The 19,543-nt window shown below is 40.8% G+C and overlaps 1 protein-coding gene across 3 annotated transcripts in view; it reads right to left on the reverse strand.

The window, feature by feature from the left end:
* LOC120803607 (nucleolar protein 4-like) overlaps positions 1-19,543 on the reverse strand; it is a 166,592-nt gene that overhangs the window by 115,328 nt on the left and 31,721 nt on the right. For all 3 annotated transcript variants that reach the window (XM_040152228.1, XM_040152227.1, XM_040152226.1), the window contains 3 exons: positions 11,489-11,641; positions 8,448-8,559; positions 430-536 (listed from right to left, as the gene is read on the reverse strand). In XM_040152228.1, coding sequence (XP_040008162.1) covers positions 430-536; positions 8,448-8,559; positions 11,489-11,641 — 372 coding nt within the window. The remainder of the gene's footprint in view (positions 1-429; positions 537-8,447; positions 8,560-11,488; positions 11,642-19,543) is intronic.

Below are 19,543 nucleotides of genomic sequence, written 5' to 3' on the forward strand. Positions count from 1 at the left end.
TCATTTGTTCACATTTTTGAAAGATACCTTTAAGTAGTTTTCAGTTACATATACATCCTGTGCAGAGAATATAAAAATAGCAGTCTCATACTTGAGACGAAATGGCGTAGGTCCACTGCAAATAGAATGGCAGGGTGAAACACTGATGTTTCTTCTCATTACAGTATTTTAATTGACAGAGACAGTGTGTGGGAGTTTTCTTCCTACCAAGGCTTTAGTGGGCCTCCTGGTTTCCTCCTACACACCTGTCTCAAAAAGTTCTCGAGTGTACAGAAGAACCTGCTGTTTTACAGCAGGTGTAAGTGTCGAGATTTAGTTTATGATCCGCTCTCAAGGAAATTCTCGTGGTCTCGGGGGGCTCAGAAACACACAGGGTGCGTACTGTATTCTGTCTGATAGCACAGACAAAAACACAAACACTCCACGTACCTTGTTGTTGCTCATGCACTGCAGCTTCATCTGTTTCATGTAGGTGGTGGTGAGAGGCATGTTGTAGTCAATCACCTCCGACACCAGAGAGCTCGGCCTGTCGTTCTCTGGAGAGGAGAGGAGAAAGTTGGGGGTGAAAATAGCAAAGGAGAATCCAAATCGTCTTTCCGTGACGTCGAGCTTTCTTCTCACAAGGACTAGAGATGTCCAGACAACCGCAGCAGTGGCAGCTATCTGTCCTTTTTGTGCCTGTATCTTTTATCCCCTACTCCAGTTACAGTGGAAAAACGAGGCATGTGTGCTGTGAATTTCAAAACTGTGTATCTAACCTACTGGCAGATAGGTATACACTTGACTGAGAGGAAAACAAAGAATCCCACACACTTGTCCTCACTTTATCAACAACATTTGGGTCCTCAAACCTTCACATAGACAAACATCACCATACACATATACAGGTTAGAAGCTCTCACCTTGGAAAATTAAAGTGTTTCTTCTTGTGAAGATACATTTCTCTTGTTGATGTATATATTTATATTTTTTTGGTAATGTTTTGTTTTGTAGAATTTTTCCCCTGTTGATATGTATGGTTTTGGAGTATTGTGACTATTAGACTTTTTTCCATTTGCAGGAATTTTTTTTATATTTGCAAACAGGAATATGAGAAATACTCAACATTTTTTAAAAACTATTTTCTGTTCTATCTGTTCTGATTATTATGCAAAAAGACTTTTTCAAAGACCTTCAGGCTATAATTTGAACGTCAACAGTAGCAGATCAATACCGAGACTGAAACAGTTTTGTATCTGGAGGCTGATATTTCGCCAAGCAAACAGTTTCAGTTTGGTCTCAATATGATGATGATTTGTCATTTCATAGATACTTTCAGAAATTATCCTAATTAATCTATGCTCCATCTTTTTCTAAGTGCTATACAAAGGCAACTGGATACGCTTGAGGTTCTTTAAGACGTTTCATCGAATGACCTTTCAGTGAAACTTCTTCAAGAACCTCAAGCATGTGTGTGTGTGTGTGTGTCTCACACAGTTATTTTGTATAGCACTTAGTTAGTTCGTATAGCACTTACAGATAGTCTGTATAGCACTTAGAACTTTGTTTTTTTTTTTTTTAAAGGGGATCAAAACAGTGATCTCATATGTATAAAATTTGCTTAAGACCACAAAAAATTACCACCTTAAAAACCATGATCACGCTGGTCCAAACTGGTATGTGCTGCAGTGCCACTGTACTGTAAGATGTGAATCTTTTCATTTCCATCCTCTGAATCTCAGTTTTTCAAAATTCCACAAGGTCAATATATTTATAATTTTATCTCCCTCTTGACCTCACAGCTTGTCTTGAACCCCGGCGACTGTTAATGCCGTCTATTGTCGTGCCTTGTCGGGGTGCCAACACTAGAGGACCTTCGAGAGCCGGAGGTGGAGCGACACAGACAAAGAGAAGCAGGGTGAGAAGGTGGTGCGCTTGTACAACAGCTGAGTTATACCATAAACTACAGGTCTCGTTCATTTTCACTACAAAAGCTTTTTACTGCTTTAAACATTACACATTAAAAACCAAACTATCGCTCTCTAAAATCTCCACCAGTCTTTCACATCTCCATCCATACGTCTCTCCTTTACCTCTCCTTACAACCGTTTATCTGCTGACCTCATAAAGGACATGTCTACCGTCTGGAGCGTCTACAGAATGGACATGAATACGGGGCACACGATCAATACAGCTTAGCAGAATAGACAGGGCCGTCTTCATTGATTGGCGATTGATAGTCTTGTACAAGGACATGAGAAAGTGACAGAGTGTGTGAGAGTTTGTGTGAAATCTCCAGAGAGGGAAAGACTGTGATAACTGACTGACTATGTGAGACAAAGCTGCCATGCGGTTTCCAGCATAAGGCTCCGGACCCCTGCTCGGTCGGGACACCGATCATCTAGGACAAGATGTTTCTTAAAATGTGTAAAACAAATTAAAAAAAGAAAGATAGGACCGGGTTACTAGTTTTCATTTGTCATAATGAACATGTGAACCCTCTTAAGATTCACTTTAGGTGAGTTAGTCTGTCATCAGCGCTGGGAAAGTTACTTGAAAACTGTAATGAATTACTCATTACTCATTGAAGAGGTGGCAGAAAAAGTAACATGTTACTTTACTGTCCTTACTCAGTCCTACTCCATCCAAAAGGTGACTATGTAATCTAATCTAATCACTGAATTTCATCACTACTCGTCACTAAAAAAAGTAATTACATTATTGTCACCAACAGTATCAGTCATGTAGTGTCATAGATTACTAGGTTTGTATGTACAGGTCCACAGTCATGTTGTGTGAACAGGAAACCCAGGTCTACATAGACATGTTGCCTAAAATCAGTCTAAGAGAAAGGGAATTCTGCTTATAAGAAAAATTAACATTCACATCCAGTGTTTTTAAAGCAGTTTGTTCATAATCCAAACTGAATGGACAGATCAGAAATGAGTCTAAACCACAGGTGTTTAACTTCAGTTCCTCGTCATTGGAAAGCTGAGCAGAATAAAGTAAAGAGAGGACAAACAAAGGGAGTCAAGATGAATTAAGTACCTCCTCAATATCAAGTATTTAGTTGTATTTTTTGTCCTAAAACCTTTGATTCCGATAAGACAAATTTCCAAAAATAAAACCTTTAACTGGGGGAAGAAAAGGAAGAACTCTCAGGAAGAGCAACAGAGACGGATACGCAGCAGAGGTCTTGTGTACACAACAGTCTGACATAACAGACACTGTGCTGTAAACGGAGACGCACGTTAATTTTAGTTGAAATTTTGTCATAAAAAAATGAAAAAAATTATTATCATCAACGATCATTCATTTTTCTGCCTAATAAAGAGAAAACTCCCCCACTCCCCCACACCCATGTACCCTACCCTACCCATGTAGGGCACGCACACATCGGACATATCCTGGTTTTACGGTATTCGTTGGGACCGGTCACTGACATAATGCATTCCCTAGCCCCTCACCCTAACCCAAACCCAAACCTAATTCTAACCTGAACCCTAAAACCAAGCCTTAACCCTCAAACAGCCATGTTAACTTTGGGTCCAGCATTTAGGTCCCCACAAAGGTGTCAGAACCTACAAGCATAGTGGGCTCCCGGTTTTCGGACCCTGCGAATATAGAACAAAAAGCCTACATACACACAGAGAGAGACACACACACACACACACACACACACACACACACACACACACACACACACACACGAACACACGAACACACACACACAACCACAGTTAGTTTGCTGCCTGTGTCAATTAAACATGGCCCTGGTCCATGCTCATTAATTGCTTTTAATAATTCACAGCTGAACTTTAGTGGGAGTCACTTCAGCATAGCGATAGAGGGGGCTGAGGTCGTTCGTGCGTGTGTGTGTGTGTGTGTGTGTGTGTGTGTGTGTGTGTGTGCGCGTGTGTGTGTGTTGTGGAGAGGCTGAACCCCCACAGGGTAGGAAGGCAATTAGCTGCGCCCTCTCTGAGTGATGGCACAACACACACACTCACACTGAGCTGAGGTGTCAGGGATGCTGTCATTACTATCTGTGTGTGTGTGTGTCTCTGATTGTTTGCTCAGCTTATTACATCTTCTCATTAAATAATTTCTATTACGTCCAGAGGCAACCTCGTATTTACATTTTTCCATTTTATAATTTTACCTTTTTTTTTTTAAATTAGAGACATTGTCCAGCTTGTCCAAACAAACAGGATAATGGTTTTATAAAATATTCAAAATTAACATTAAAAATTCACCCAAGAGAAAAAGAATTCTAAAGTTCTTCCCTGAGACCCAGAAAATGTTTAAATTTTTTTCTCACATGTAAAATCAGCTCGATGTGAGATTCCCTGCAGAATTTGATTATTGGTAAATGCAAACAGGGAAATGTTTAATTTTTTTAAAAAGTTTGAAATAACACTGACTTCTCTGTGAAAATAGAAAAGGAAGAGGATGTCACATTGTTCCTTTTAAAAACAGCAGTGACTGTGAGGGTATATCTTTCACCCAAACATGTACCTTTGTTTTCTTCGTGAACCCCGACAGGACGCCCCTCTCACCCCTCATCTTCTATATTTTCCTTTGTCTTCCTCTGTATAGACTCATTTCAAATTTCTTCTCCTGCATTTCTCTCTCTCTTTTTACTGTGTGTTTCAGATTTCTTTCTAAGCCCCCCAACAGCAGATTTCTTCTCCCTCTCTATCCTGACTTTGTGGAAAATGAGCTCGTTTCCTGGGCCATTTTCTTTGTTAAAAGCCATTAATTAGGCTAATTGAGGAGAGAGACAGGACACTCCAATGACTCCTCTGTTTAATGAGCGACAAGGAGACAAAAGGGGGGTTGGGGGTGGGGAGCCAGCGAGGGAGGGATAGACGTAGGGTATAGGGATGGGTAGAGGAGGCAACAGAGGAAGGGAAGGGAGGATGGAGGAGGGGAAGGCGAGGGATACAGTGACCGGAATGGAAGCCTGAGGCAGCGAGGAAGGGGATGCTGGGAGGGAAAACAGGAGGAGAACTGGAAGCGGGACATGGGGATGGGTGGGTGCCACGCTTGGAGCGAAGGATATGGGAGGAGAGAAAACAGAGAGATGGGCAGTTTGTGGTTGATGTAGTTGTGCCTCGTCTCCACAAAAGCTTTGAAGAGAAATCTTCCTCGTATGCTTCCGAAAATCCCCATGCCTCGCTCATTCAAAGGTTCAGCTGAAGCTACTGTGATATAAGACTTCAGCAGTCAGGGTTACACAAATAAAGTGTGTATCTTCCCAAGTTCTGGTCTTTTAAGTACGAAATTCCCACTGTGTGTTTCCTCGTTGAGCTGTGTCAGAGGGACAGTGACACAAAGAGGGAATTTTGTACTAAAAAGACTGTTACTTCGAAGAGACCCACTGGGCTTCGTCAGACTGCCGAAGCCTTGTTGTAGCTTTGCCTCAACTTTGAAGTGTATTTTACGCAGAATAAGGATTCTGTGGATCTTCTCCCCCATCTTTTACACTGACTTTGTAATGTCTGTCCTGGCAGGAAAAAAATGTATGGTTTTAAAACTACAGCTCATAAGCAGTTCTGCCATTATTTACACACTCACAGAGGAAAAAGAAGTCTCCACGCTGGACTGGTTTTAACTGTGTTTGCTCAAGCCTTCTTTACATTTCATATCGGCTTTTGAGTGATGTTGTGCCTTCTTCCGTGGGCATCGCCAGCAATGAGACTGTGGTGAAATGAAGAAAAGAGAGAAAAAAGAAAGCATAGCGAAACATCTAAAGCCCGTGACCACTGGTTTTATTTTTAACCATCTCTTATTTAAATCCCGTGGAAGCTTCACTGACGCTGGTACGCTCATCCAGGTGACCGACAGATGCGATGGGAGGAACTCGACCAACCGAGGACAAGGAGGGTGGGTTTGATAATACACCTTTTATCTCTGGGGAAAAAACATGCACACGTATTTCAGCTTTAAAATCCAGCACAGAACGTGTTTATTCTATATTTCACACATGTTCTTTCTCCATTTCTATGTGAATAAAACTGATCATCTGTCTAGGAAAAAAAAAGATACCGGACTATGGAAAAAAAACAAGGCTGTTGTCCAAATTAACATCAATGAATCTTCCAAACACTTCTATGATTCAGTGCAGCTATAATGGATTTTTTTTTGTAGAAAACCATTTTTCTGATCAGTCGATAATCTGCCTGATTTTGTTTTTGTTTTCTCTTCTTTACAGTGAGCGAACATACTGACAGTTGTGATAAGGGGGGAGGGCAAATGTGTGAGAGAGAGAGAAAAGCGGAGGAGTGAAGAGTAAGGGAAGAGGGACTCTAATTGAAAGACATGGTGGAGAAAAAAGGCGAATAAGAGAGAATGATGACTATGAGAACGAGCCGAGAGCAGAGGAAGAGTGAGGGGCAGGGAGGAATCCTTTGAACCACCATGTTTTAATGGAGATGCTGGGAAAGAAAAACAGGGGAGAGGGACAGAAATCCTATTTTTCTTTGCCAGTAGTCGACTTACACTTCATGCCAATACACTGTTGGATTTAATTAAACTGAAGTGGATTTAAGTAAATGAGGAGAGAGAGAAATTTGGGTGTTTTTATGGTGTTATGTTGTTAATCTTCTTTCATCTGCCCGTCTGCTTTGATTGCGTTATCTTACAGTAATGGAGCGTGATTTTTTTCATTGGTGAAACAGTGTGGATTTAGATAGAATCAAAGGCTAAACTGAATATGTACCATAAAGAACAAAGCAAGCAACAAATTTGGAGGTATGACTGAAGAAAAAAAAACCCACAATTCATAATCTGTTGTAAATTATCTTTTTTTCTTTTTTTAAATATTTAACCATCCCTCCCTGCTGTTCCTCCACTTGCATACTCATCCACACTTAAACTCACTCTTGTAACCCTACACAAGAGACAGCCCTACTCCTCCTTTAAAACACACACCGCTCATCAACACAAGAACAACACTACCTCTCGAGTCTCTACAGTATCGATTCGTACTCAATCTTAACCTTTTTTCTTAAAATATATTTACTGACTTTACTTTTTTTTTTTTTTTGCTGTTGCTGCTATATGTATTCAATGCATGTTGCGCCCCCGTCATTTCAACCTTGTCAAGTCACTCACTGTGTTCCAGTCTGTCTTGTCTCACATGTTTATGTCTTGTTTCACTAATTAAGAAACAAATAAAATAAATAAATAATCGCTGGCCTGTAGCCGGCAGAGAGGAGATGAGCAGCAGGCTACAGAACTCCTTCACCCGCGGACTCTTTCATTTTCAAACTTGTAGTTTTCAGACCTAACTGACACTGACTCGGGTGAACACCACTTGAGGAAATGTATCAGACTTCACAAAGCTCCCTCTGGAGAGAGAGAAAGAAAGGCTTTATATTACTGTCACAAAACAAAAACTTGTTTTTTTTAATTTAAACTTTATTATGCGTCTGTAAACAGACCTGGATGTATAAAATCAGTGTAGCTCCCCTTTAAAGATTCTGGCCATGTCCAAGAAATTCATACATTCCCTCATCCGCTCACTCGCAGCTCCCTATATGGACAGGATTTGCAGGATGCAGGATTTCTGTAGGGTTGACCGAGTTAAACTTGAGCTTTTTAAAGACCTTTTTAATGCCACATTGAAGGTGATTTAATACCTCTTTCACCATTATACCAGCCAACGTGTGAAAGTATAATGGCAAACCAGTAGAGACGATATAGACTACAATTAGAAAGGATTAATAATTCCCAATAATATAATTAACTGAATTTAATGCGACCTGGATAAGCAGTGGAATGGATGGCTGGATTAACCAATTAAAATAATTAATTATTTATAGAACTATTAGTCCATCAAAGGAAAATCTGCAACTATTTTAATAAATGATTAATCGTTTCAATATTTTCCTCTCTGGTTTTAGCTACGGCAGGAGAGAGCACACATCTAAGACTTTTGTAAATGAAATTTCTAATACCTTCTTAGGCCTTTTTTCGAGGAAACAGTATTCAGTGCTTTTTTAGACCCAAAGACCTGCAGACACCCTGTTTATGGTAAACAAAGAGAGACGGCGTCATTTTGTGTCCTCACGGGCAGGTTTAGTTTTGTGCAACTGTATAAAATGTGACGAATTGGACTGTGGGATTGTTAGCGGAAAGTAGTGTACGACTCTTTTGTGTTCCATTGTGTGGCACTATAATATAGTGGATACATTTCACACTCAGAATTCAGACACTCAAATAAAATGGCGGAGGGTAAATGCAGTGCTATACAGTATACTATATAGTAATTGGAAGGAATTTTAGACACAGCCATTGCCACCTGTTTGTTCCAGAAAATGAAACTGCAGCAAGATCACAACTTAAGCGTTCCCACTGACAGACGTTCCCTGTTTGAGCGGCGTGAAAAAAAAACGGCGTTGAAACTCAAACTTAAATACGATGTATCACTGACTTGGACAATTGATGCAGCGCTGCGATTGTACCTTTGTAGTCTTGTCCTGTGGTGCTGATGTGCATCCTCTTCTGACACTCTCCACAGCTCATCAGGAAATGAGTCACCGCCTCTCTGGGCAGGAAGGCGTACGTCTCTGCTATCTGAGAGAGAGACACCAAAAGACACCGCACAGAGAGAGAGGGCGAGAGTGCGTTCAATCGGCCCTTTCTATTTTCTGAGCACACCGATGACAAAAAGACCTCTCAGTTGTATAATGGTTGTACATGGGCAAAGGCAGAGTGCAGACAAAGCTGCACACATCATCATTTATTATCACCTGTCATTATTTTGGTTTCCACAAATCATAATCATTGAAATGTGGACATAGTGAGGACACGTCATTTGATTTAGAGTATTGTGAAAGCAATTCACAGTCAAAAGTTTGACATAAGCACATGTACATTAAAAGGCTTTGTTAACACAGGCGATTGAAATGACGTTCAATGGAAACGGTATTGAATTTTTCTTTTTAATTCAAATTAGCATCATGTAGGTTGAATTACACTACTGACATGACAATACACACACACACAACAAGGCTGGTCAGAGACATTGGAAATTCCCATAATTAAATACTACAGGTATTTTTTTAATTGCAGTTTCGCATTATTATTATGCCACATATATTTATCTTGAAAATAATTACTTATTTGTTTCCTCCTGTTCGTACTTTGAATAGTGGATTTCAGCAATAATGTTGCGTTGAAGTGTTGCAAATGCACTTTTTCAAGTAGTACTGTACACGTGCCTCAGTTAATTCTTCTTCTATTTGTAATTTCTTACATTTCCCAGAATGACTTTTCAACAACCCTGAATAGTGTGAGCGTGGCGTGAGTGAGAGTGAGAGCGATAGAGTTGAGTTCAGTTGAGAAAATGTACGAGTTGTGTGTTTTATCTGCACTGTAATCTCGTCTGTCAAAGTATAAAAACTAACGAAAACAACTTTGGTCGGAGGGACTGACTCTAAGATCAAATGTTTACAGTTGATTATTAAACCACTAAAACATTTTCTGTTATAGACTGTAGCTCTTTATCATTCAAGCCATGTTGTCTACATCGCACGTAATAACACAATTTAGAATGAAAAACTGCTCTCAGTGAGGCTGAGGATATAAAGTCTATAAATCTGTGGGTGTGTTTGAATGTGCGTATGCATAAATCAAACATTTATTCGGGAACAGAGGCACAAAGACACAAAAGAAAAGAGGAGGAAGGGTGGAAAATAGCCGGCGTGGGTGGATGGGGGTTGCTGTGCAAGCTGTGTGTGTGAAGGAGAGAATGAGTGTGTAGGAAGGAGGGGGTAAAGCAAAGGCAAATGTCACTCACAGCCTCTGGCGGCCTGAAGACCTGAAGCTACGTGGCATGATAAGCTAGCTCCTGGCTTTAACTATAATGTAGATACACTAAACATAGAAGGACACAGAGGTCAGTCTGACAGACCAAACCAAAGCCGTGCAAAAGAATTCTGAATCTTTAAAACAAGAAAAAACAACAAATAAGATATAAATATACAGATTGCTGAAGAAGATAAAGAAAAACTAGAGGAAATGTAAGAAAAGTTAAAGATAAGAAAACGAAAATCAAAGCTGGTTGACGGTAATTGTCACAGCTTCATCCCTCTACCTAGAGATAAATCTGTGGAACCTGCACTTGCTCTGTTTAACCAAAAGAGGGCAGCGTCAGCAGCTGAGACAGCAGAGCAGAGCAGACCTGCACAACCTCTGCCAGAGGAAAGTAATTTACTTACAGTTTTGGACCAACTCCAAACCACAAAATCTGCAAATAATAAATAAAAAAGATCTATGGCCACATTTGCCTCAAAAATTAAGGTTTATGGTTGAGAAGGTTTTACAGTTTATTTGAAACTTGGTTTTAGCTTTTAGAGTAGAATTAGGTTTAGGAAATATCAGCATTGGTGGCTGGGAAACTAATGTATTCCCAACAAAGATAGTGAGATGAAACAAAAGGAAAGGATGGGAAATTAATTTAGCAAAAAAAACAAAAACAAAAAACAAAGGTGGAGTGGAAAAGAAATTCCTGAATAACAGTGATGCTGATAAATTAAGGTAGCCCACTTTCACTGTCAAATGCATACAATCTGTGACCTATGGAACAGTTTTGTTTCAAATTAATTCACTGAATTTGCTGGCTTTCTCTTTCTGATGTTACTGTTCAAATCCAGCTGTATTTTCAAATACAACTGCTGGGTTCTTATTTAAAAATTGGGAAATTAGGAAAAACATTTTTTCACAGAGGGTTGCAGATAACAATTATTTTCCCCTATCAATGAAACTGCCAGTTATTTTCTCAATTACTCCATAAATTGTTTGGTGTATAAAATGTCATTAAAAAAATGCCCATCACAATTTCCTAAAGTCCAAGGTGACGTCTTTAAATTGCTTGTTTTGTTCATCTGGTAGACCAGCACCCAAAGCATTCAGTTTATAATTGCATAAGACAATCTTCACAAGTTAGAAACTGAGACTAAAGAATGTTTTGAATTTTTACATGAAAACTGGCTTTAATGATTCAACTATTGTAAAAATATAGTTTAGTTTCTGGTCTGAAACTGAATCTAGACCAGTGCGACGACGGCTATTAGAAGAAAACGCCACTGTTTCTTTTCTCTTTTCTTGCCAGAGACACAAAAAGAGGAATGAAGTCCAAATGAAGAGGAAGAGAGAAAAAGAGAGGGCAGCGGGTGTTAGGCAACAGATGACACAAGTTACGAAAGAGAGCACACACTGTAGGCTAGAGGTTAGAGGGTAGCGTGACACAGAGGAGACACATGGGCAAAAAGAAACTGAGCGGTGAAAACTTAAAGGAAGAGAAAGACAACAAAGTGAGAGTCAAAAGATGCGTGAGCGGCAACCATGCATAGTGGAAGAATAAAGACGACAGAGAGAAAACAAAAAGAAGGTTCACATCTTTAGATTCAAAACAATGGAAGGAAACACCACACATATCATTACGAATGGCTTTCCTGCTTTTCATAACACGTAGCCTAAATGGTAAGGTAGCAATGCTCACAGCTTTGTAGGTTTTCTTCTGGCCGGCGTGTTTCGGTGCTTTGCCTGGATCGGCGCTGATCTCCACGTGCATGGCGTAGATGATGTCGAAGAAATCCTCCACCACTGCCACGCGTTTCAGGGACGAGTCGCCCCCGGATACACTGTCCACACACTGGAAACAGAGAGGGAAGAAACTCTGAATTTCCGATTATCCTTTCTTTTTGGTTTTTTGGTACTTAGACCTGTAAACAAAAGTTCACAGAACAGACAGACAAGAGACATGGGGACAGTCGAACCAGGGACGGGGCAATAACACCTTAAACCACGGTCACACCCTTAATTCTTCTGGTCTTTAATGAAACATCTACGTGACAGGAACAAAACACCGAAATGCAAACATCCTACTCAAGATGTACAGGTACTCACTGAGCTCGGAAAGTAAATTAAATTGTGGAAAACACTCACATTCATATGTTTGAGACATCAGCAAAAAAGTGTTCATGAGGATTTTTCTGCATCCAGAAACTCCGGAACCTCATGGACAACTATTTAATGTGTTATTTTGAAGACAGGTCATCAGAGGTAAATGAAAGTACGGGAAGTAGTGCCTCAGTCTACTACTAAAACAATCAATGGATTAACCTATTAGTTCATCAAAAGAAAATCAATCATCAACTATTTTAATATCCGAATATTCATTTTCATTTTCTCCTTCATTTATCAAGGAAAAATTTGCTGGTTCCCGCTTTTTGAATATCAGGATTTGCTGCTTTTCTCTGTTTTGTATCATTGTAAATTGAATGTTTTTGAGGTTTGACCTGTTGGTCCGACAAAACAAGGCGTGCATGGTACCACCTTCGGTTCTTGTTATGGCCGTTTTTCAAGATTAATCAACAGATTAATCAATAGTGAAAATAATCGAAAGCTGCAGTCCTGCGTCTGTCCAATCAAGTGTAGAGAGGTTGTTGATGTCTGAGAGAAGGAGCGAACTGCATTTCATCCATTGTGCAGCCTATTTGCAGTTATGTCTGATGTCTAAAGCTAACATCTTTAATAACAATAATAACGATACTAATAGTAATAATTCACGTTACCCAAGGACACTTTACATACAGAACACAAGCAAAAAATGTATATATATATTAATAAAAAGGTGGGCTAGGAAAGATGAGTCTTAAGTCTAGATTTAAACTAAAAACAGTATGAGACATCGGCAAAAATTAGGTTTACTTTAACCCAAATTCAAATAGCTGCTGGTGAACTTCTAAAAAATACATTATCTCGGTGTCTTAATTTTAGTGTCTTCTACATTTGAGATGAGAGGGCTAATGGATGCAGATCCCATTAAAAACTGCATGATTACAGGTACACATCTACTCCAGATTATTCTGTTGCATCACATACTACCATCATTTGCCTTGATGATTAGATTATTATGCTGCATTTTGGGGATATTAAGCCTTTCTCCCTGATTTAGGATGGAACATTTCTTGCTTCAGTGGGAATTTACTCTTACCTCTACTGTATGCGACTATTGCATACTGCCTCTTTTCATTTGAAAAATATCGACTTCAAGGAAGACGAGGATTTTGAAAGCGATTTTGAGTTAACTTTTAACTGTTTATCATGACTTGATTACTTACAAACAGCAGCACTGGTAGGAGGCTCATCTACATTTCAGAAACCCAAGTAGAAGCTGTCGAAACACCCCGAAACCTCCAGAGCCATTAACGCAACTGCATTACATTCACACTTTTCATGCATTTACACTTGAATCACTTCTGCATCAAGTCTTCCAACCTAAGCTGCAATATAGGTGGCTTGTCCCTGCCCTCTGATACGATCCATAGGTGTGTATATTGTGCATATATGGCGTCGACTTTCATCATCATGGTTACAATAATAAACAGTAAGGATGGTAACAGTTAAGGTTATGGAACAGTCACTGTTTGGTTAGGTTTAGACACAAAAACTACCTGGTTAGATTTAGGAAAGATGTGGTTTGGGTTAAAATAAGTACTTGGTTGAGGAAAGAGGACCTTTGTCACCACGGTTACAATAATAAACACGCAGTTAAGGTTGTCAAATGGTCATGGATAAAAGAAACGACTACAATCGGGAAATGAACAGCTGTGTCCTGTGTGAAAATCCTGTGTTTTGTTGACCCATCCATCCACCACAGCCTCCTCCTAACATAGACTTTGTCGCTCTTTACACTGCATCACCTGACTTCCTCCTTTGCTTCCGTTATAAATTCTATGGACACTAGAGGTCGACTAACAATAAAACATAAGTATGTGTTGTAATAAGCTGCTGTGCTGGCACAGACGACATATGGGGTCGTTTCTTTTACAGGAGGACAGTCTCTCTAATTCTTGTCGTGATGACAACATGTAAAACCAAACATTTATGGAGTGAAATGTACGTCATGAACATCTTGCCTGTCTTTAGCTGCTGTAGGTATTTAAAGCATAATGAAATGTTTCAGTTTTGCCAACATGTCAATTTCCAATGATGTTTAATGGTGTGAAGTAAATTCATCATGTTTAATTATACTTAAATGGCTCAGCAGCCCTGAATTAGACAAAGACTTCTACACCTACTGTATGTTAACCAAGCTTCCCAGAGGACAGAGCGATCTCTCCATCTGTCTCTCTCTCTCTCTCTCTCTCTGTCTCTCACACACAAACACGCACATACGCACACACACACACACACACACACACGCACACACCTACACGAAGTCACACACAGTTCTGGGATTTTCAAGAAGTCTTGGGAAACTCTCTTTTCCTCATAAGGCTGTGGCAGTATGAGGTGTACGTCTGGAAAGCAAAGAAAGGACTTGAAAGGATGGGAAAAGTGAGTTTGAATGTGTGTCTTTTTTTAGACAAAGAAACAGAGCGGAGAAAAATAAGGGGGAGCTACTAGGAGACAGGGGGAGGAGAGAGGGAAGACTAATGGAGGGATGGATCGAGGAGGAAAGAAGGACGAGGGCGTCGCTGCCTACTCAGAGGACTCAACATGTGTCAGTGGATAACAACAGGTGGTGCAACAAACACACACACACACACACACACACAGAGACACACACACACACACACACACACACACACACACACACACACACACACACACACACACACACACACACACACAGAGACACACCCACACAGCTCCTCCCCAGCTGCAGACTAGGAGCACACAGTGAAACCTGCTACTACCATGGTAACCAATGAGAGCTGACCTCACAGGGCAGGTGTGTGTGTGTGTGTGTGTGTGTGTGTGTGTGAGAGAGAGAGAGTGAGTGTGTGTGTGTGTCTTTGTATGTTTCTATATGTGTGTTGTGGAGAGTATGGGTGTCTGTGTGTAGACAGTGTATTTTCTGCAACAGGTTGTGTGTGTGTGTGTGTGTGTGTGTGTGTGTGTGTGTGTGTGTGTGTGTGTGTGTGTGTGTGTGTGTGTGTGTGTGCAGAGGAGGGTTTCCAACAATAATTGAGTCGCTAGTGAACAGAACGTGAGTCTTGGAGGAAGTGCTGACCAGAGGACGGACACACACACACGCACACACACCAGAGTCCATGGTCACTCACAAGGAAAAGAATTATGGAGGTGAAAACGATCATGTACAGCCTCTCTGCTTGAAAACATTGTGTCCAGTTTCTTGCAGACAATGCAGAAAACCGACAGCACATAAAGAGAAGTTTAACTTCTCCTCCACATAATCAAACATTGTTTCACCAAGCAAGCCGTGGATTCACCTACATTACTGTGCAAAAGTTTAAGGCTCTTTAGATCTTAAGATTCTCATCCATTACCAAAAAAACCTTCAAAGTGGCATCTGATCGTTCCCAGATTTATTCTGCAGCAGGTCAACAACCCTAAACATACAGCCAGAGCCATAAAGAACTATCTTCGATGACAGGAAGAACAAGGAGTCCTGCAACAGATGGTGTGGCCCCCACAGAGCCCTGATCCCAACATCATGGAGCCAGACTGGGATCACATGAAGAGACAGAAGACACTGAGACAGACTAAATCCACAGAAGAACAGTGGCAAGTTCTCCGAGACCCACCTGCCAAGAACCTGAACCTGTGCAGGTGTAGCGAGTAGAACTGGCGCAGTTTTAAAGGCAAGGGGGGGTCACAGCAAATACTGATCTGATTTAGGTTTTTTTTCTCTTTACTGCACTTTGTAAAAATTTAACTGATAAATAAAAACTATCCATGGCACAGTACTCTGTACGGTAATTTTGGAGGTTGTAGTTTGTGGTGTTGTTTGGATTTCAGCACCCTGCAAGATGTTTGTAATAATATGTCCATGTGATGGCAAAATATTAGAAAAACTGAGAGGACAGGACTGAGAATTTAAATATGATCTGTTGTAAGTGCTCGGAAAGCGTAGTCAAAGGTTGAGTTCTAGGAGGCAGGAGGCTGAGGACTTGTTTACACATAGCCCAAAATAAGATGTTTGGTGGATGAATTAGATAAAGATCAGATAGTTTGTTTTGTTTGACCAGCAGTCCAGAACCTAAAGATATATTTAATTTATTTTCACGTAAGACCAGGAATAGCTGCAAACCTTGAATTAGAATGAGGGCAAGTTTAGCATTTTGCTTGAAAATGACTTAAATGATTAATTTATTTTGAAACTAGTTGCAAATTCATTTTCTGTCAAACAGCTGATGATACATCGACTGATCATTTCAGCCCTAAACCAGATCAATCATGAATTCAGACTCTGAGCAGCCTGTAAAGCTGCATTTAATGCCCAGTAGAGGGAGAACTTCACAACAATCTAAGATTTGTGTTTGTGTCCATCTGGCAAAGTAAGTCCAACATTTACTCTCCTGTTAGCTCTTGTTTGTTTAACTTTGTCTGTCTGCCATTTGGTGCTGGGCAGGTAGTGGACAGTGGGTTTATCTGAGCTCGTTTTCTGAAAACAGCTGCCTGCTGCTGCTGCTGGAAACCAGGTTGATGAGAGCTGCTGAGACCGAACCAAATATTAAATGCACTGTAAAGCTAAAACAATGAGCTAAAAGAGGCTAAAATGCTCCGTAGAGCCACAGACCTGATTTTAATTATTTGAAGGTTTTTACCTACGAACAAGCCCTTTCACGTAATCATGCGATCCATTGTTGACATAAAATTATTGATTAGTCGAGCCTTACTCTCTACACAAAGCCCTGTTCTTATACAAATGGATAAACGGAAAGAGGACATGACGCATATGCTGGAGTGAGACTTCAAGCGTGATTTAAGCTGTGTGCAGAGATGCTGAGAGCCTGAAAGTCCTTGGCTGCCTAAAAGAATATTTCATTTTCACATCACATAACAACCTTTTATGTTTCTGATGTGTGTGAACTGTGTTAGATATCCAGCTGAAAGGAAGCGGGATGTCTGACTACCTGTCTGTGTGAGGGAGACGAGGGTGACAGGTAAGTGAATGTGTGTGAGGGAGTGGGCGCGTTTGTGGGTTGTCGGGGTTGTGGGTAAGTGTGTGGGTATGTGTGTGTGTGTGTGTGTGTCCTCATTATTCTTAAGCACTGTTCCCAGCAAGGCCTATACCAAATGTAGAGCATTTAATGAAGAGTCAATGAACTAAACCCTTTTCAGTTCACACCCACACACACACACACACCCACACCCACACACACACACACCCACACCCACACCAACACACACGGACGCACACTTGCACTCTTGCACATACATACATCCGCACAATCAGGACACAATCTCTTGACCCATTACCTCTCTCTGTCTTTCTCTCTCTCCACCCCCTGTCTCGGGGTGCAGGTAATAAGCGTCGCTATGGTAACCAGCTGCAGCTTATCACAGAGGGGATGTTTCTAATGTGCCTCTCTCCAGCTCCCCCCACCCATCCCCAATGCCATTACAACTGCCAGGCACCGTCTCGGAGGAGGAGGAGGAGGAGGAGGAGGAGGAGGAGGAGAAGGGTGTGAAAGAGGAAAAGAAAGGAAGACAGTAGGATGGTTACTGGCTGCTGCTGCTATTGGTAGGAGGAGAAAGGAGAAGTACAGGGGAGAAGTAGAAGAAAAGGGGACATAAGAGAGGAGAGCAGAGGAGAGGAGACCACCCTCAGAGGAGACAAAGGAGGGATCATAGGAGATAAAGAGGTGGAGGAAGACAAGGTTGATGAAGATGATGGTTAGGGATGTGATGCAGGTGAAGCACCTCTTAGGCCCCGATCAGACGGGAGGCAGTTTTTCCAGGTTTTTTCTACATGTAGTAAGCGTTTTGCACGCTGCTCATGTTCCCTGGGCGCCTCCTGGTTTAGACGCTCGGAGCGCCTCCTGTTTTTGCAGGAGCGCTCGGAACGCCTCAAGTTGAATAAAACTTCAACTCAGGGCAGAAAAGCGCCCAGCGTCATTTGTGTTTTTTCCCCACTGTCCATTCACATGAATTGAGAGCCCCTCTATGGTGTGTGTGTGTGTGTGTGTGGCCTGAAGACTGACAAAAGATTGTCAAACTGCCCCTGACTCATCTTAACATAAGCCTTGAATTGACCTACACGGATCTCCGTGTCCCTGTGTCCAGTCTCTCACCCTCAGTCAGAGACAGAGCAAGTGTGTTGAAGAGTTTCTGTAGGGGGTTTGTTTCTTTGTCCGGTCAGCTAAGGTGGCCGTTGGTGCTAATGCTAACCTATGCTAATTTTTGTGCTCTTTATTCCAAACAAACCAATAATGAAACATAACCGTCTCAGAGGATTTGCCTTGGTGGTGAGTGTTTATAAAACCAAATGAAATGTTTTTATGAACAGGATAAACAGCAATTTACTTAAAAAAGAATATGTTGATTTCAAAACTTGAGGGTTTTGTTTCATGTGTGATTTGGGCATTAACAGTAAAATGTTAATTGTAGTAGAGTAAGTAAACTAAGTAAACAAAAATAGAAATGCCATGTAAATTGACGCACTATTAATGCAGTAACCCTACTTAAAAATCATATACTGCCTCCTTGATGGAGACCTGATACCTAATGATAAATAATGCTGCATTTCCATCTTTGCTAAAAAGAAAATTTTCCTTTATCGCTTTATCTTTGAGTGATGTTCAATTCTACGATTTTTGTAGGAGAATAATAACTGTAAATAAAACCACGAACAGCCTGTATATAGCCCCAACAACCTCTTACAATAACAAAGTGGAAACTCTGAGAGGCGATACCCAGGGCAAAAAAAAGGGGGTCACTGCTGCTTGTAAAGCTTATTGCTCACAGTTATAGGTGGCAGCTGGACAGTCACAGAAACTGTTCTGAGAGTTTCATGACTAAATCAAAGTGAAACTGTAAAAGTCAGGAGACAAAAATATGCTTCTTTTTTTTTTAATTTTCAATGAGGAATGCAAGAACAGAGAATCAGCATTTGCCCCCAGTTTAAAACCATGTTACATCTGCTCAACGTTCATATACTGTACAGGTAGAGAGTAAATCAGAACTGAATCCACACCCTGGAAAATGCATTCCACAACTGAATGCATTTTCAGCAGAGAAACGTGTTTTGGAATAAGTCTTACTCTCATGTTGGCACTGCCGTGGCAATGTTCACTGTTGCTTTAAACATGGCCGGCTAAAAAAATAAGACTGTTATGCAACTCATTCACTAGGTGTAAAACTTTACAAATAACTTGTAAATATTAGTATTTCTCATGCAAGTATAAAACAGCACTAGTCTTGCCAGACACTATGGTGTCCAACAGGTTTATAATGTCATCACTTTGCCTTCTAATTTCTCTGTTTTTCTACATATAAATGTATAATAAGGTGCATCATATGATCTTTTTGATGATCTTAACAATAAAGCGAGTTTCACTGACTCCTGAGTTACTCCTGAGTATGGATTACACTTCAGTGTTTAATTGTTACCATTGTGACACAAGACCTCAAACGTTATACTGTTGTTTTCTCTTCTGATGTGTGTTTACAGCATGCCAGGCCAGCAGTGCCCTTTCCCTCTCCCTGGCACATCACAGGAGGGCCGGGCTGCCGCACAACACAGCTCCAGGTCTCTCTCACACACACACACACACACACACACACACACACACACACA

The sequence above is a fragment of the Xiphias gladius genome, chromosome 18 (genome assembly GCF_016859285.1).
Source record: "Xiphias gladius isolate SHS-SW01 ecotype Sanya breed wild chromosome 18, ASM1685928v1, whole genome shotgun sequence".
NCBI lineage: Eukaryota > Metazoa > Chordata > Actinopteri > Istiophoriformes > Xiphiidae > Xiphias > Xiphias gladius.